The sequence below is a fragment of the Teleopsis dalmanni genome, chromosome 1 (assembly GCF_002237135.1).
Source record: "Teleopsis dalmanni isolate 2A chromosome 1, ASM223713v2, whole genome shotgun sequence".
Lineage (NCBI taxonomy): Eukaryota > Metazoa > Arthropoda > Insecta > Diptera > Diopsidae > Teleopsis > Teleopsis dalmanni.
Window position 1 is genome coordinate 31,576,188 of NC_051846.1, and position 20,454 is coordinate 31,596,641.

The window sequence follows — 20,454 nt, forward strand, 5'->3', positions numbered from 1 at the left end:
CACGAAACTTTCTGAATCTTAGTTGTATATTACGAGTACTTTATATCCCAAACTTCATCTTTCTACTTATTATAGTTTTTGAGATATTAAAATAAACAGAAGTGTTCACCATGTTTGCCTTCAAATTTGGAGGGGTTCAGGCAGGCCGCTTGGATTCAAAATACATTAAAAAAAATTCCATTTGAAAATATATGTTTAAAAAACTATATTTATAAAGAATTCTAAATTTTAAATAATTATAAAGAATTAAATTTTTTATAATATATCAATAGGAGCAGCAAATACCGGATTTTGATCGTCGAATTTTAATTCTGCCACACTGTGCAGCGGTATATAAATTTTAATTTCCTTCCAAGTTTGAGGTTTTTTTTTAAACAATGTATGTATGTACCATATCTGTTATAATTTTCTATTAAAGTGCAGTACTGTTTTTAAGTGTTCCATAGTCATCCGTATGTTACTTGTATTAAATTTATATTTATATTTTAAAATTATTTCTTAATAAATTTCATGATAAGGATGCCATATTATATTCATATACTTATTCTGCAAATTCACATGTTTAAAAATCAAAGCATATATTTATCAAAATTAGAAACACCAATTCATTCTACTTTTCGTGTTCTATGTATGGATATATACCTATATAAAGTAATTCAGAATTATAAAAGTAAACACCTCAAAACTTCTGTTATATTCATATTTTACTTAAAAAATTGATTTTATGATTTAGAACCATGTAAAAAGTTTTTATTTTTTGTAAAATATGGACACATTTTTTAGAGTAGTCGTCCAATACCCTAATTGTGTGGTGCAAAGAACTGCGTTGAACACTTTTGATGTCGAATTGTTATGTTTAAAAGTCAAAACATATATTTATTAAAATTAGAAACATCAACTCATTCTACTTTGTCGTCTTTTATTGATAAATATATATAAAGTAATTGAGAATTATAAAAGTTAAACACCTTAAAATACCATTACAGCTCGATATCACTTCAAAAAAACTGATTTTATGATTTGGAACCATGTAAAAGTTTCTTTATATTTTTTTTAAAAAAAAAATGACGCATTTTTTAAGAGTAGTATAATACATTATATCGTATTCCAAGGAACTACGTTAATTAAACAATGACAATGATGATAGTCAGGCCATATATTTATTACAATAGAAACATCAATTAGTTCTACTTTGCCGTGCTTTACGTTTAAATCTATATAAAATTATAAAAATGATGACATTAGCAGTAAAAGGAATTAAAGGAATTTTATTTTTTTTTAAAACTATAGTGCTCAGTTGATTGACATCTATTCTAGTTCCAAACCAGGATATCTTGGTGATTTAATTTTTAATTACAAGAAGTGGATATCATGTTTTTTTTGCTACTATATCATATATCAACTATTAGTGTATTATTTTGTAAACATTATTTTATTATATGGGTTAGACTACTAAATATAGTTTAATTGTTATAAATAAATAAACAATGTGGTAGAAGAAACTCTCAAACATAAGATTAGATCCATTTGAATACCTCATGTAATATTTCATGTAGGTTATATTATGTACCAGTGATTCAAAAGAACTACTATTAGTCTATACTATGACACATTGTGGAGTATATGTAGTTTACATTTTATTTTTATTATTAATATATTCAAATGTTTAGTTTAAAATCAAACGTTTAGTTTTGTCTAATTTTATTTAATTTCATTTGATTTTATTTTTTGTTATTTTTTTTTAATTTTATTTGATTTTCTTAAATATATCATTATTTGAAAATAATATTGATTTTAAATTAATATTTTTTTTTATTGTGTATGTGAATATAAATAAATTAATTTTTTTAGTATATAGTAAATAAAAATTTCGAAAAGTCACAGCTTACTTTCGTATATTTTCCACGACTTACAACTTTACTAACAACAAAAAAAAAACTGCTAAAGAATGCTGCATAAATAAAATTCAAATTAACCACAAAAATATTAAAAATTTTAGAAAACAATTGATAAATTAATAAAAAAATTAATTTTGAATCACCGTAAATTTCGAAGTCATTTAAGTACAGAATCTGATTAGATATTAACTATAAAGAGTATATATTTAATCGATTTTATACTTTATTGATGAAATGTTTTCGGAATATTAGGGTTTTTTTAACTAAAGACTTCTTCAGAGTCGATTGTTCCAATTTTTAGAAATCTCGGTAAATATTGAAAATAACTAAAACAATATTTTCCATTTTCTGATCCAAAATCTTGAATCCCGAAAGTAATAGAAGAATTAAACTAGTACATGTGTACACTAAATAAAATTATAATATATAATTCACAAATATATTTAGAAATATTTAAAAATTATATAGCGAATAATTTATTTCTAACAAAAATATCTATATAAAAGATATTCAAATTCTGTCAAAAAATAAGCTAGCTTAACATATGCATTGTTTTTTTTTTTAGCAAAAAATTTTTTATTAAAACTTCTTAAGAAATAAGGGAATCCTCTTCTCCAACGCATAAAATGACGAATCACCGGAAATTATTAATGTGATATTTAAGTATTTAAAGAATCTTTGAAATGCATATAGTATATGTATATTAAATCTTATGTTGAAATTGGTTACAAAAGTCCCCTACAAACAATATTATTTCAAGTTTTAAAAATAAATATAGAACTATACTAATTTTTACTTACACTAAAAATACGTAAAGTGAAGAACCGAAATATTAATAGACTCTTAATACCAATAAAATGATATTTTAATTACAAAATTCTAGTTTAATTTTGAGTATTTTATGTTCAATAATTTTTAGAAACTCTTAGTGCATAATTTTAAAATTATGTTCTGTTTACCCTTTACGATAAGGTAATCGTACTTCATGTGAATATAATAAGTACATTATACTATTATACACACATACCATTAAATAAATTATTTATTTATATATATACTAGTAATATATATATAAAGCATATATACGCACACAAACAAAAAAAAACCCATTAAATCTTGAAGGCCATAGATGCCCTTGGTATTATGTTATATCTACTACATAAATCCGTGGTCGTTTAACATCATTTGAAGTATAGGATGCTTGAACTCATAATGGGAAATTTGTCATCTGACATAAAGATGCTTATTTACAAATCTATAACTCCACAATTTTGAAGTCTGCTTTTAGTAGAACTTATACATTTCTCTATCTAACACAGATGTTAACTAATTTATTCAGTTATTTACAATATTTGAAGTCCCCAAAACTACTAAAAATTTCTTTATTCTTATATCACAAAAATGTTGTAACATCAAAGCTTATAATAAATATGATGCTTTTTAAGTCTCACAATATTTGAAAAAAAAAATCAACCCTCAAAGGAAGATTATTTTCTACCACGACAAAGCGAGTTCCCACACATCAGCTCAAATAAAAGAGATTTTGTACACTCAATACGTTGAACTAATGGGTTAACCGCCTTATAGTCCTAACTTAGCACTCGATGACTTATTCTTGTTCAAATATTAAGAAAAAATGCTTGACGAGTTTTTTCTATGCCCGAGCAGCCCGTTACGACATTCAAAAGCCTGGTCTTGGCGATACCAATACCAGAGTGGTGAAACTGTTTCGAAAATTGGTACAATCCAAAGCAAAAATAAATTGATCATCTTGGACAATACTTCGAGAAACAATAAAACCATTATTACTGATTAACCATTGTGTTTTCATCGTTTGGCGTAAGATTTAAAAGGCAGCCCTCTTAGTTAAAGAGTGTAAAATCAATATCTAGAGCCTATCGTTATAAGAAACGATTGCCGAATATATAGAGTTTGGAATGTTTGGATTTCTGTTTAGATTATACATATGTTAAAGACCGGACATATAAATAAGGTGCTGAAGAGAAATAGAAATACCGAGAAATATTATCTTCAACTCTACAAAAGTGTTAACTAACGGTGGATTTGATATAAATCCATATATACGATATACTTAAAGTTACAACAATAAACAAAATTTAAGCTTTTGAAATGTTGTCGAAACTCTGCTTGCTAAAGTTACCTTGTACTGAACGCGTAAGAAATTATTTATTCTTTATTTATTCTAAAAGGCTGTCAAAAAGGGAGTGAATCACTTTTAACTACCAATTCTCGCAAGAGCACCTATTTGAGAAACTTCAGTGATGATACTAAGCATAACTTATTACAAATCAAGGAAGACGTGGCATAGAACAACAGCAGGTGTCGTGGTTTAGAAATTTTGTGAATGAATGGATCGGTTAATAATCAATATATTTATATGCTGATAATGAAATGAAGATCGGATACTTTCTTTCAAATGATGATTACGGATAAACTGCAGTTTGTCAGTAAAGTATTGATATGAGTAAAGATAGGGAAACATATTTAAAAGTTCTTGGCAACTTAAACTAATTTATTGTATTGTTTTATATACTATGTAAACACTCATATTAAATTGTTAAGTAATAGATTCTAAATTCAATTTAAAAAAAAAATTTAAGAAGAAGTATTAAACCATTCTTCAAGGTGTATATTCAAGTTAAAGTAGATATAACCAATACTCTCTAAATGATTGCTAAATTACTTTCCGATGACTAATGTTACTTATGTGAGTTACAATTTTTGAAATAGATGGGCATGGGAATGTCATAGTAAAATAATCTATTGTTGTATTTAAATGATTGAATGAAATCTAGTCAATGAATTTGCATAGTTTCGTGTCAGTACCAAGTTTTTCATATTTTAATCTAGAGTTCTGTCGATACTATTATACAGCAGCAAAAAAAGTTCTTGACAGAATAACTCTAGTGCACAAAAGGATTTATATTAAAGAATTAATACTTTTGAAAAATTCTTCGAATATTTTGGGCAAATTAAAAATCCAATTCAGACATTTTAGAAAGACCAACTTTCGCAGATATTTTGTTAAGACCAATATTTATAACCAATTAATACCTATTGCAATGAACAATTATATCAGATATATGGATACGTACATTTAGATAGATCAGACATATGTCATATGGATATCTAAATATAATATCACTATCAGCTTTAAACGATACAAGTATGAACTAAGCTATAAATTAAAGAAGGCAGATATTACATCACTAACATTTAGAGACGTTGCATTACAGAGATGATAATGCAAACTAGTTAAAGATGGCCTATGCCCAGTACTGAGGCAGCTTGATTACTAATTGACTGATCCAACATAAATATTTTTATTTGTTAATATAATTAGTTTCACTAAAGTTATTTATATTTAATATAAATATGTTTATACTTTGTTTAAACTAACATTTAATTGACTTATATGGATTGATTAGATTTAGATCTTTTTAAAGATGTCTAATACTATATCTTACACTTATATCTCAATACTATATTTCTCAATGCTTATCTTTAGAATCAAAAACACTTCACTAATTTTTTTTATAAAAATATATATTCTTGTTTTTTTATTTTCTTATATTTCTACAAATAATACATATATAGTATGTATATCCACTGGCAATATTAGAAAAATGTTTTATAAATATTACAACAAGAATTTTATGAATAATTGAAGGATGTGAACATGATTTCCGAATTAATTTAAATTTAATTGATAGGCGTGCTTACATTTAATGAGTTCAATATAAAACGCTTAAAGCCTAAAATTCGAGCTTAAAACTAATCACAGTGTTAATTACTTTTCACTGACTAATATCAATATTATGCAGTGATTCATCTACGATGTACCCGGTCGATCAGCTACACTAAATGCAGAGACGAACACATTGACAATTGTGACGATAAAGATTCCAATCACTGTATAATTATTAATTTTATTCGCTTTACAAATTTCCTTCTCATTTTTGACATTGTAACGTGTATTCCAGATCAAACCAACACCAACACCGATCTTTAAATAGAAATGTATTTATTAGATTTTAATATTAATAAAAATGCTTGATATTAATTTACTTGAAAGATAATGCTGAGTGTGATGAAAATTATACTGGAATAATAATACGGATGGCGACTGTTAGTTTCGAGTATATAACGCAATTGATTGGCATTAGCTGAGAGTAATGCTAAATCCATCATGCCTTGTGCCAATGTCTTTTTATGTTGATAGGCATTTACATCGGGAATTGGAGTGGGTACACCATTTATATCAACAAATCCGGGTCTATCATAATTGAACGAAAATCCTGGCATTTCGGGTAGATCTGCATGTGGTCTAGCACCACCAGTTTGATCTTTAAGTAAAAATCCATCATCTACACCCTCTCCACCATTAACTGTTGGACGGTTGTCATGTTCATCATCTATTTCTGGTACTAAAAAAATATATATATGATTATAATCTTTGGTCTCGAAATTAAAAATAAATTATATGACATACCAGCTCTAGGTGAACGTCTTCCTCCTTGCATGTTTACATTTAAAGTCTGAAAGAAGGAAATGAATTGATTTAAATAATTTTTATCAAAGAATATTTAGTAGATAAACATTTAATGTAAGGATGGCATGGATCTAATACAACTTTTCATTAGAATAAAAATAATTTTATTTTCTATTAGAAATAGGAGTATATACATATAGATTTCTTATCATGATAAAATAAGTAATTAAATAATAAAATATTTAAATAGCTTTTATGTATATTTAGTAGATAAATATTTAATGTGGGCATAAAGAATTGCATCGATTTAATATTACTTTTCTATAAAATAAAATTTTCATGATAAAATAATATAATATATAATAATAATTAAATTAAAAAAAATAACTATTCAATAAAATAATTATTTTTGTTTTTGGAACGAACTAATTGGTCAATTTTACAAGTAATATATGAATTTTTAAATTATTTTTAAAAATTAGATTTTATTTTTATAATAACTTATTACAGGCTAATTGATCAATTTAAATAGAAAAAAATACTATAATTTATTATTTATATTTAAAAACAGTTTATATATTATTAAAATATTTTTCCAATATTTCGACTATTATCGATAATCATCTTCAGGGAAAACTGAGTTTTTAGTCACAAATAAAACAATAAAAAATTTTATTTTTACCAATATTTCGAATAGTACTCTGAAGGTGATCAGAGACTATATCCAAAATATTGGTCAAAATAAAATAATGTTTTTTATAATAATTCGAAAAGTTCAAAAATGAATGTAAAAAAAATAAAATAATTACAAAATAAAAAATGTATATATAATAAAATATATAATAATTATAAAAAACAACATGTAGTAAAAATAAATAATTCTAAAAAAAAAATTAAAAATATTTTAAATATAGAAACGTGTATATTTATTATATTTTTTTATTATATTTCAGCCTAAATATTTTTATTAAAAAAAATTAAGAAATTAAATTTATGATCCGTCCAAAAACATGTTTGTTTGTCAATAAATTTTGTTTACAAAACAATTTTTGGTCATGCTGATTTTTAATATATTTTGTTTATATTTTTATTGATGCGTAGATTTTTGAGATCACTAAAAATGTAAACAATTTTGATATAAACAAATTTCTGCTTATATAATTTGCTTGAAGTAAATTAATTGAAAAACTGTGTAAAAAAGATCAAAATTATAAATGAACTATTAAATTAACAATAAAAAATTTTAATTGAAATTATTCAATTAACAAATGCAAGCTGACCTCGGTATAATTCAGTTCACATATTTTCAATATAACAAGCTTCATTTATAATTAAAAATTATAATAGATCAAAAAAAAAATATTTATAAAAGAAGAGATTTATATAAATTGCAAAATCTATATTTTTGATTTTATACTTTTGATATTATCTATTACAGTATAGATATATATAGACATAGTAGATATAGTTTTAGTAATATTAATTTATGTTAGATCGTGACGCTGTTGACGACTCTCAAGGAGAGTTGAAATATAGAATGTATTAAAGAATATTATACAAACGTTAAATTATTTAACAAAAAGTGACCTATAGCCGGATAAAAAAAATATGTGAAAACCATTATAAAAAAACAGGTCGATTGTTGGCTCTGTTTTCTTCTGTTTGAATAACTTTGAGATCAAAACTGTGAAAAAAATATATGAATCCAATCGAAGTTTTGATGTACATTTTAATATTTTATTAAAAAAATGTCCTAAAATTTTTCATTAGAGATTATAATGTACTTAAGATTTTTTAGTATTATCATAATATGATACCATAAATATACCTAGATGGGTTGGCAACACTTTTTATTTGCATTTTTTTAAATTATAATTTAAATCATAAATTAATAGTAGATTAAACTTATAAATTTTAAAATCCAAAATCATAAATTTAAATTAAAATCATAAATTTTTATCTACAATACGAAACGCTACAAAGTAACTGCGAATATTTTTTTTTTTGAATTGCAATCATTGGATTGAAATAAGTTTTAGTTACAGTACATTTGTTAAATTAAATTACTGAAATAATTAATTTTTATTACAAGCAATAAAAACATTAAAATTAATATTTTGAAAGGCAATACATATAGTATTTATGCGAAAACCACACACTTTCTTTGTTTCAATAATATTTTTATAAATAAATTATGCATATTTGTGTCTTATATATATAAATTCATAATTATTTTTTTATATTTAATATTTATAAATTTATGCAGTCGAAAAAAGCACTTGTGGATTTTCACCTTCATTTTTAATAAAATTTTATTTCAGCGAAATGCTTTGGTATTAGTCGGAAAAGTGCAATGAGTCACGTAAACAACTGAGGAAAATTATTTTTAGTCGAATTATTGTCACGCAAAGTCACACGAACTTATTTTCAACTGAAATTGTTTTGGTTTTCTGTGCATTGCTTTTTTTTTATTGTAAAAGGAAAAGCGAATTTATGTTGAAAAAATTAAAGACAAAGAAAGATTTCTAGTGAAAAACGTTAACACAGAAAATGTCTGCATGAAATTGGCGCAATTTAGTTTTTCACAGTAAAAGTAGAAAATTATTCTTAGTAGAAGTGGAAACAATCACACACATATACACACACACAGAAACAATAACTGCATATACTATACTAATTACATTACTCAACACACTCTAGTATCATAGACCAGCACTCTTGCATTCATTAGGCATGTAGAGTATCTTTTATTAGATTAGGGATTGGTTTTTGTAATAAAATGTCTCATAAGGTTAATGTATTCTATTCCAACGGGAGCCAATTCTACTATTTTATTATAACAATATTATGAACTCTTTCAACAATATCACAAATTTATGATTTAATTTTAAGTCATACAGAAACTATGTAATAAATATTTGAAGTGATGGACAAGAAAATATTTTCAAATGAATCTAAAATCTATTTTAATAGATTACAAGTAATCAAAAATAAATGCATGAACAACAAAAGTTTTGGCTATTATTAATTTTCTTATATTAAAATTTCCTATTTCTTCTAATCTTACATCTGATCTGTTCTCATCCTTCCAACAAAGATATGAACTTTAATCTTACTTCTGATCTGATCTCATTATTTCATCAGAGGTATGAACGTCCCCTACTGTCTACCGGCAACGTTACAATATAGTTCTTTCAGCTTATCGTTCCATCTAATTCAATACTTTTTACAAGTGCGTAAGGAACTATGGATATCAATAAGTGTTTTTATCGAATGCACTGTTGGTTATTGTACAAATTTCCGCACCGCGCAGCAGGAACCTGATTTTTATATGTCGAGATAGGGCTGCATTTCAAATAGCAAAAAGTAGTAACTATTGGCAAGAGTGATTCTTCTTTAATACTAGACATGGTATCATTACTGTTTATTATAACACCCCTTCGGGAAAAGGGTTAGAATATTTACGAAACATCGGGATGGGGGTATTATTATTGAAGATAATTTGCTTTATAAAACTGGACGTGCGTTTGCTAATTTAATGAAAAAATAAAATATAATAAATCTTAAAACGAAAATGTGCAAATCACATGTTGTATTGTTCAGAAACGTGGTGCGTGCTATTAATTTAAGCTTAAACTGGTAAGTTAACCAAGGTACAACTAAGGTAGTGTAATTTATAATTAAAAGTATACAAAATTTTGACCTGTATTCTAGATAGAAATGACAGCATTGGGATATTATTTATATTTTAACGTGGCGTTGACAAAAACATAAACGATATGAGAGCTTATTGTAAATTTACTATGTTGTGTAAGTTAGTATTATATTGGTATATTGCAATTGTTAGATATTAGTGCATCGTTACGGTTGACAAATTTCAGTAGAAATATCATGAGAATCAATTATAAATTCATTGCTATATTATTTTTTGTAATGCGATAAGCAATATTTAATAGTAATTAACGTAATAATAATAGTACTATTATCATATTAAAATTTTTTAATATACTAAAATATGCAGTTTTCATTTTAAATTTATTAGCTATTTCCTCCTTAGAACGTTATAATTTCTTTTTTTATTTCTATATTATTATTTCCTAACGTGTAACGTATCAATAAAGCTTATATTAATGTGACGAAGCACAATAGCTGTGCTACCATATACAAAAACTTGTACTAATTGTTGTAAGTTTTTACTTTTATTGCTAGTTTCGCGTTTCCGTACACTAAAAACTAGTAAATATAGATAACAAAGGGAAATAAGTTTTAGTATATTGCTTTCTTCTGCTAGTTTTGACCGCTGAAGATACGGGAACACAACTTATGTAAACGTTAGCTATAAGCCACTAAACGATAAACTTGTCGCTATTTGTATTTATGCGTACAGAGATCAAGTAGAAATTAATATTAAATTCAATTCAAGATAGTATTTGCTTCCAATATAAAAAATTCAAATAACAATATTTTTTTAAATAGGTTTTCATAAATCTATTTGTATTATTACAATAAATAAAACAAATAAAATTTTAACTATATGTTATACACAAAACAATTGACACAAATCAATTAAATTAAATACAAACCAATTAGGTCTGTTTAATCAAAAATTACTGTTTTTGATTGCTTGCAACCACGGTTGCCACTTATGGTACTTTAGTACCAAAATTGGTACTTTTTTTTCCGTTTGGTACTCTGGTACTCATGTTCAAAAAATGGTACATTTTCGGCGACCCAACTTTATTGTGGATATTGTATGTTTTATACTTTTTGTACATTTTATATAAATTGTATTTTCTTATAAAAAGACAATAGAAAAATTTTGGACCTTTTTTTACAGAAATGGTACCTTTTTAAACCAATTTTGGTACAGAAAAAAATTTTCAAGTGGCAACCGTGCTTGCAACGTAAAATGCAAATACAACCCTACATTTTAATTGTTATAAATCTTATAGTTTTATTTGATAAATTAATAAAAACTATATTGTTTGGTTTCCAAATAAATAAATAAATGTTTACTGTAAATAAAAAATTAAATTGATCATGTTTAGCTTAAACTTAGCATAAACAATCGTTACTTTTTATAATGCATACTAATATGTTTGCTTAGTACATTTATATGATTTAATTAACTATAAATCAATTATTATAAAATTGTATATTTATATTTACATTCACTGGGCGTACCCAAAAAGCGGAATAGGGGATGCGTGAGCAATAAGTAATAACTATTTGAAAGCATATCAATTAATTAACTCTGCATAAATTATTAAATTATTATACATTTATGTTGACGAACAATGGGTGTGACCAGAGAGTGGGGCAGGGGAAACAAGGCAACAAGGGTGAACTGTCTTATTGCATAATTGTTTTAAGAGAGGTTTCGTAAAGTAGTGAACTACAACAACAAAAATTCCTTTTATATTATATTAATTAATTGAATTTTTGGCTAACCATAATTATTTTAAAAAAGTAGATTTACAGAAAATAATTTTTAAGTTTTTTTCAAAAAAAAAATTTGCAAGCAAATAATAAAAAAAAAACACTAATTGAAGAATAAATTATTCTTAGTAGTATATGATTTACTTAAAAAGTGAATATAGCTGCATAATTCTAACCATACATACATTTGTCAGTATCTTTACCTATGTAGTATATTACATTCAGGGAAAGCTTTAAATCATGGACCCTTGAAGTGAAATATTACTACGGACACACTTTTAGGAGAGGTGGCTATAGCCTCACATGTAGCCACTTGGGTGCGCCTATGTTACATTTTCCACTGACTGAAACATAAGTTAATTTTACACATTTGTTTGAATAGGAATATTTTATTAATCCATACTTGCAATTTGAATACTAAATGAAAAGTAATTGCATAGAGCTTTGCCTTGAACTATCCTTCAGCAAAGATTAATATTTATTATTTCATTGTACTTTTTCTAATTTTGTAGTAAATTTCATATGTAATAAAATTAATTTACATATGAATGAATATTAAATTGAAAGATCGTTGAAATAATAAGTGCATAAACATAAAGGAAAAAATAAAAAATTATTGCAACAATGATTAAATACATAATAAAAAATTTTATATGTTTGTATGTATATTAATCATGAAATAAACTTGACATCTTCCGGCTTTCAAGCTAGAAAATAATACTGACATAAACTATGTATTGAAAGAATAGCATTGATATTATAGTACATATTATAGTTAAATAAAATTTTCTAAATGTCATAAAAGTTAATGAGATGAAAAAATGTACACAGTAGCATTAGCTTAGAATTTTATATTATTTTAAGTGTATATGTTTGTGTGTAGTCTTTAAATAAATTAAAAATGCGGATGCATACGAGTATATATTCTTATTAGCACATTTTTCTACTTCGCATGAAGAATAATTAATAAGAAAAATGTATTGATTTATATAAAAACAAAATGCACCCTGATAAATAAGAAAAACACATTGTAACAACAGTCGTTCTTGACAATATATTCTATACATATTTAGTATTGGATATGAATGAAAGATAAGTATTACTAGATTTAACTAGAATCAATAACAGACTTAGTTGGAGTAATGAATTAAGTCCATTAAAATTTGCAAAATATGTAGTTTTCTGCTAAAACTGTTGTTAAAACAGTTTTTGTTCTTGAAGTGTGCTCAATAAAGTAATAAAAATTATAACAATTAATCTTCATATTGAATAAAATGAAAATTAAGCATTAATAGGATTAACTATAATCCATAACAACTAAAACATAGCTGTGATAAAGTATTTCGTCCACTTAAATCAACACACATTGAAACTTTTTGGATATTAAGATTTTAACTTGAAGAATTTAAAGAATTTTCTAGAAATCAGGTCAATAAGAAGTTGAACATCTAAGACTTCATGGATTATTAATAATACACTAAAAGATATTAGGATTTTGAAGGTGCTTGAGGAAATTAGAAGGTCCTTTACAAAATAGTTCAATGCAAAACTTTAAGATAAATACTTAAGACACCATCGATCATTTTGATCCGGAACATACATATGGACATTAATATTTTGACTGTTTGTAAAGATGTAAAAAGATCAGTTTTAAACTTTAAGATTAATACATAATGTACAAAGATTATTAAAATCATTAGGAATATAAATAGATATATACAGATATTGATTGTATTTGAGAAATTAAGAGAATTTCTCTTAAAATTTAGAGCCATCATGGATGATTAGAAATTCGAATATAAATATACATATATTAAAGTCTTGAATGTACTTGAGTTAGTTAGCATGACCTTAACAGAATAACTGAACCTAAAATCTTAAGATAAAACTTGAATTGGACTATCCATAAAGAATAAAATATTTTGCTTAAGGTATTTATAAAATAGAAAATAGGTCAATGTGAAACTTTGAGATTTATATCGAAGTTATCATACATGATCAGAAAGAATTTACTATACTCTTACATAAAATATCTCTATATAAGAATATACATAGAGATATAAAGATTTTGACTATGTTTGAGGAAGTTAAAACAAAACATATGTTTGAGGAACTCATAATATAGCATGAATAAAAAAGTAAAGGGCTATACATTAAAGTATTAAGATTTTGATTTTGCTTGCGCTTGAGGAAGTTAGTAGTTCGTCTACAAAATATCACTTTAGAACTGAGTAATCACGTTGTTTTAATTTCAGTAAACCCACTCGGCGGAATTGAATAATAGAAAAGAAGATTAAGGTCGTAACACTTTTCCATTATACCATAAAGAAATCAAATGAAATTGTAGGAATTTAATTAAATCTATGATTGGTATTAAATAGTTTCTTTGAAATTCTATTGTTTCAAAAAAATAATTCACTTATTGCATACAAAAAATTGATTATAAGTAAACTATTTAACATAAGAAAAAAATTTCTATTAATACGTTTTAATATTAATTAAATTAAATTAAACTTAAATTAAATTTTGCCTCTTAAAACCATGTTTACATCATAGCATTACAATTACATTAACAAATATATTTGTGTTTGCAATTATTAGAGACATTTTAAACACAAAATTCATACGAAAATTCCCTTATGAGGTTCGATAATTATAAATGTAAACATAGTATAAACTGTGTGATCTCATACAAATATATAAACCATACTTATTTAATTTTTGTTAGTTATCTCCGATTCTCTTATCAACCATAATCTTCAATTTAACCATAAATACAATAATTTATGATAAATTCTGACAGTTACAGCGTGGGTTGGGTTTTTACTTTATAAGTGTGAATAAAAAATTCAAGTGAATAAATTGACATATATCTGTGATCTTGCTTTACGCCAGAATAATTGCTACTAATTTCCGTACATTTGTCTTTACAAACGATTGCAATGCAACCGTGTTGAACTGTCCTAATTCGCAAGCTAAAGCCATTTTAGTACAGAAAAATACGCGAATGAGAGGAAATTTAAAAAAACCGGCAAATAACCCAGATCAAAAGTGCAACTTAATTGTTTAATTAATATTGTATAATTAAGTAAAAATATAATGACGTTGTTGCTTTCATGAGAATTCACAAAAAATGTTAATTAAAGAGAATTTTAAAATTCAGTCGAACTATAAAATTTAATGCTTCTCTACTTTCTGACAAATACAAATTTTTTTATTTTAATTCTAAATAATTTTGATCAAGATAAAATTTATTTTTAAATTTTTTATTTAGTTTCTTTTACTTGTACGAATGCTCTAATTGATCTAATTTAGTATGTAAACATTTTATATTCTTATTACTTATTTACCATATTGAAATATGTGGTATAACGATATGGCGTAGGCAGATAAGTCCCATTGCGAGACAATAAAATATATAACAATATATAAGTATATTGGACAATTTTAACGTTTCTTTATTTGTTTTAAAATTAAGAGAAATGTTAATTCAATAATTTTTAACAATAAATCACAAATACAAAAAAATAATGAAAAATCTTTTTTTATTTTAGATAATTCATGACTGCTTGAAGATGATGTCAGATATGTACGATTAGAAATATTTATTTCTAAATTTGTATATATATAAATATTTAGATCAATAAGTGTTAATAGAATATATAAACAAAAATAAATTTGTAACATTTTACGGGTATATAAGGGCATTTAACGAAGTATTGGCATACAAACAATTGTAAAAAAATTCAATTTTAAAATATCACTAGTAAAAAAATCTCAGTGATATTCTATCAATAGTCAAAATGTAAACATTTTTTTATGCTTTTATTATTTTTGGAAAGAATAACATTTTCATACATTTTTTTAAATATTTATATAATAAATTTAACATTGATTTAATTTAATTTAAATTAACTTTTTCGAGAACCTATAATGAGACAAATATTACTCTGCTATATTCTTCGATAAACAATGAGAATTTTATAAATTATGAATATGATGGCATTTCATAATATCGAAAAAGTTCTTTCTACTTCATTTCATCTTTACTAATATTATAATTGAGTAAATTATACATTAAAGATGACTTTGTAGAATATATTTCTGAATATCTTAAAAGATTGAGTAATCACATGAATCCACTAGTTGTGACTCTGTTCGGAAAAAGGAGCATGTTCGTTGGTCTCATATTTTAACAATAATAAATTAAAATTAAATATTATAAATTATAATATATATGAATATGTAGCTACAAAATATAACCAAATTTAAAACATACGAGCTTAATACGGCACGTTCATTGAAGTTAACATCAAAATAATAAATAGTAATAAATTCTAAAAATTATCCGAGAACTATAACAGACATACTATGCAGCGTATTTTATTTCATAAATAAATAAATAAAATATTATAAAAATACATTACGTTAAATTAAACTACAAGTATATACCTAGTTAAAAATATTTTATGTAATAATAAGGGAATAAATTAAATATAAATTAACTTAAATAAGCATGTATTATATTTGTTATAGGTTTCAAAAATTTTAAAACATAAACAATCAAAAATTTTCTACACTTTAAATGTATATATTATTTATATGTATATTTTAATAGACATATATTTGTTTACATATTAAAATAAACAAACTTAACATAATTAATTTTTTTTTGACAAATTTTATAGATTTTTGTTTGTCCATTTTTGAGATGCTTAACTTATTTTTTTATTTATTTTTGTTATGTTTTAAATTTACATTTGAAAAATGTGTCATGAGATAAGTTTTTTTCAAACATAATTTTCTTAAAAAAGTAAACTGAAGAAATACAGAATCCGCAAATCATTCTGTGTGAATATGTTCATTGAACTTTTAGCTGAAGAGACCCCATGAGTGGGTATTGGTAATATTAGTCATATTATTGGTTATGTAAAACTGTTTATCCACACATACTGAGATTTCAATCCACCAATTTTATTATTTTTAAGAATAAAAATGTTTACTCTGCAGTTAATATATTCTAATGAGATATTTTTAAAACATTTTTTAAACCAAATCATTACAATAAAAATAATATAATACAAATACAGTTTATTTTATTTATATATTGTTTTATATATAATTTTTATTGTAATATATAAAATAATATAATATATATGGAGTTTATTTTATTTATTTTATATTATTTTATATACTATTTTTATTGTAGTGATTTAATTAGTTGTTTTTTGAAGTCGTGTCCAATGTTTAAAATTTATTCATATATTAATATTTATATAAAACAGACATAAAAGCAGCAGTTTTCAATATATATATATATATAAAATTGAATAAATTCATATTAATTTAAAATATATTAATCTTTTTGAAATAGTAATCGTGATTTGAAGACATTACACACAATTATTATTTGCATTCTTATTCAACACTCTAACGAGTTCTATCGCCCTGAGGCTGTTATAACATAAAATTCGCTTCGTTTCGACTAAAGAGCTTTATAAATGTTAGTTAACATTTATCATAACATTCAACACATTAACTCAAACATGTCTTCAAATCTCTTGTCAAAAATTTAAAACTACACAAAAAAATTTACGAGTGCTTGCTTATGACAACAACAAACTAACATATAAAAATAACCTCTTACAATAACATGAAGTTGCTTTCTTAAACATTTCAATGTAAAACTGATGGAATCAAAACGGTTATGTTCAAAAAATTTTATTTCTAAATGAACAGGTTTTTTTTACTAGGAAAGGTAGAGGAAAGATAATTGCCGTATGTAATGAAATCAGACCGGTATTGGCGTCGATTATAAATAAGGAATATAGAGTGGTTTTAGTCATATATCGATAAATTCAAAATTATATGTATTTTTATATATACGTATAGATGATATATATAAATATATCCTGCTTGTACAAGCAAAAACAAGTAATTAATATTTATATGTATATTTTTATATGTATATATTGTTGGTTGACTGTACAAAAAATGTGAAGTAAGTTTATGTAAATATGATGAAAATAAAATAAATAAACCCGGCATTGATTGAAAAAAATTACTTTTCGAACTACAAATAACAACACTTGTTGTGTTGTAAAGTGTAAAAGATACAGTTAATTATTGTTGGTTATATTTTTACTTACACTCGTATAAGAGCAGTTAACAGTGTTCGCAGTTCTCATACAGTGGTGGTTATAAATTACATTAACATTTAACAGTGTTAAGGGACACTTATTTAACCAAAATTAGAAATGGGATTTCAGTACTAAAGCTGTTATAAAAAATATGTTATAAATTATATTAACACTTAACAGTGTTAAGGAGCATATATTTAACCAAAACTAGAAATGGGTTTTCAATACTGAAACTGTTATAAAAAATATGTTATAAATTACATTAACACAACAATGTTAAGAAGAAGAATATTCTACTTCTTAATGTTATGATAGTAAAAAGTTAGAGGGGATTGTTTATTTTAAAGGATGTCATATTCTATTATTATTATTAAAAAAGAAAAAAAATTGAAAAAGGATATTCCAAGTAATAATCACCTTATAAATAAACAGAATATCGCATTATTTTATAAACAAAACGAATGAAATACCATAACAACCGCGATAAAATAGTGCACAGGAAGTCTACAGACATTCTGACCTCAAAAGCTAAAAATAATAAAAGAATTCACTATGTTGTTATATTATTTGTAAAATAAACAATAGCTCCCTTAAAATAATAAAAACAAACATTTTTTATTAAATAAAACATTTCACTTAAGCTTAATTTCTGCACTGGTTTTTTTAGTATGGGATTCATTAATCATTTGTATAATGACTTCATGCTTATATATACATACATATATATATATATAAATATTTATAAATACTTTTATTGAAGTTCTACAGTGTTTCACAGTAAATTATATAAATTGTGATAAATGCTTTGAATTTATGAATTTAAATGAAACTTACTGCACTTTGATCCATTTGAGATGTATTTAGATGATTAGACATTATTTTATTTGTTTTTAATTCGAATTAAATTTTTTTTATATATATAAATTATATATAAATTGCAAGATTATATATATTATTATATCAATATTTTGCACTAACTACTCTGGGGATTTATGTGCACTTTTTTATTTTTTTTTTTGGAATAATTAAATTTCTTTGTTGTGGTCAAATTTCTTTTTATTGCGGCGCGACGCGTCTTGATCACAGCAAAAACTAAATCAGACTGAATCCAAGTTAGAAACTTTCTACCAAGAAATACAATCAGAATGCTTTGAAAGCAGAAACACAATGAACAGGCTTTGATGCTCACTGAATTCTCTGCATTCGTATGGGAAAGTGCTCTCTCAACAGCGCAAATTGGTTTCTTCTCTTTCATGTTAAAACCACACGCCAAAACAGCGGCCACCAAACATTTACTTCAAGTAAGCAATGAGTTTAAGAGGAAATTTTCTGCATAAAGCCAACTATTTTTCATGTAAGCCGCCTCTGTTATTAGCACAAATTTACTGAAATAAACCTAAAGTTAAGGTCTTGAAATGTTAATTCATTTCAGACAAAAGTTGTTCCTATTAGGAAAGCTACGGTTTGTCTTGAAGTAGAATTGATTACAATACACAAAATAAAATCCTTAAAATATTAAAAGTTGTGGCATTCATAATCGAATCCAATATATATTGTATAGCAATATATTTGTCTATATTTTCTGGTTCAAAGTACTAGAGTTCAGTTCTATTCCAATTATACGTTGCTAAGATTTTTTCACCTTTTCAAAAATGATTTGGAGCTAAACGTTTGGATAAAGTTTCCTGATTAGGAGGAATTCAGGCCTATCTGAAATCTCTGCTGTTCTTTGGACATAATACCCATATAACTTTGCTGTTATACATTACTTTGATTATATACATTATAACTTTGAATTTTAACCACAGCTACCACGATACACCCTTCAAAGGAGCCAACCTTAATTGGTCAGAACAGCAAAAGCAATGGAACGTAACCATCGTGTTATCAGACTTATATACTTCAAACAGCATTGAATAGTTCCTTCTGGGTTTTAGTCGTTTTTTACGATAGAGGAATATTTGCCTCATCTCCGTTGAAGTAACACAATGAGTAAAGTTATCTGTAAAATTTGAAGTAAAAGTAGTCTTTAGCACAGTTTCAGATTTTTATTTGAGCTGCGATAACGAAGACAAAGAGAAGAGCTAAACCATTTGCTGTTTCACTGTATTCCTCTAACAAGTTAATAGATTTTATATATAATATAAGGATTGTTGTTTTGCAAATAACTTATTAACTTTTGATAGCCCGATTTGGGAATACTGCCCGAAATTATTTACATAATCAGGATGATTCTCGAAATAGGAAGGTGAAAATGAAAATTAATGTAGTAAAATACACGGGTGGTTGGATTATGGTATTAGTTAAGGCAGATCAACTGGACATATGGCCGTAGATTAGCTGACGTATTACAATTTTGTGACGGATGTTATAATATAACCACCTCCTGACGAGTAAATTATCCAATTAAACTTGTACCAACTAAACTTTCTAAATTCTTCAATATTACAGCTCATTGTATAAT

At 24.9% G+C, this 20,454-nt stretch overlaps 1 protein-coding gene across 1 annotated transcript; it reads right to left on the reverse strand.

The window, feature by feature from the left end:
* Window positions 1–5,531: 5,531 nt before the first annotated feature.
* On the reverse strand, window positions 5,532–19,104 carry LOC119673060 (ninjurin-1-like). The gene is made up of 4 exons (XM_038084276.1): window positions 18,825–19,104; window positions 6,412–6,457; window positions 5,988–6,346; window positions 5,532–5,925 (listed from the first exon to the last, which is right to left on the reverse strand). Exons 1-4 carry the CDS (start codon window positions 18,864–18,866, stop codon window positions 5,752–5,754), a joined length of 621 nt encoding a protein of 206 aa, XP_037940204.1. The 5' UTR covers window positions 18,867–19,104; the 3' UTR covers window positions 5,532–5,751.
* Between the last annotated feature and the right edge of the window lie 1,350 nt (window positions 19,105–20,454).

Coding starts and splice junctions, on each gene's coding strand:
- LOC119673060 (XM_038084276.1), bottom strand. CDS start 18,866: ATGTCTAATCATCTAAATACATCTCAAATGGATCAAAGTGCA. Junction 6,347..6,411: donor AAGACGTTCACCTAGAGCTG/GTATGTCATATA, acceptor ATATTTTTTTAG/TACCAGAAATAGATGATGAA. Junction 5,926..5,987: donor CACTCAGCATTATCTTTCAA/GTAAATTAATAT, acceptor TTCTATTTAAAG/ATCGGTGTTGGTGTTGGTTT.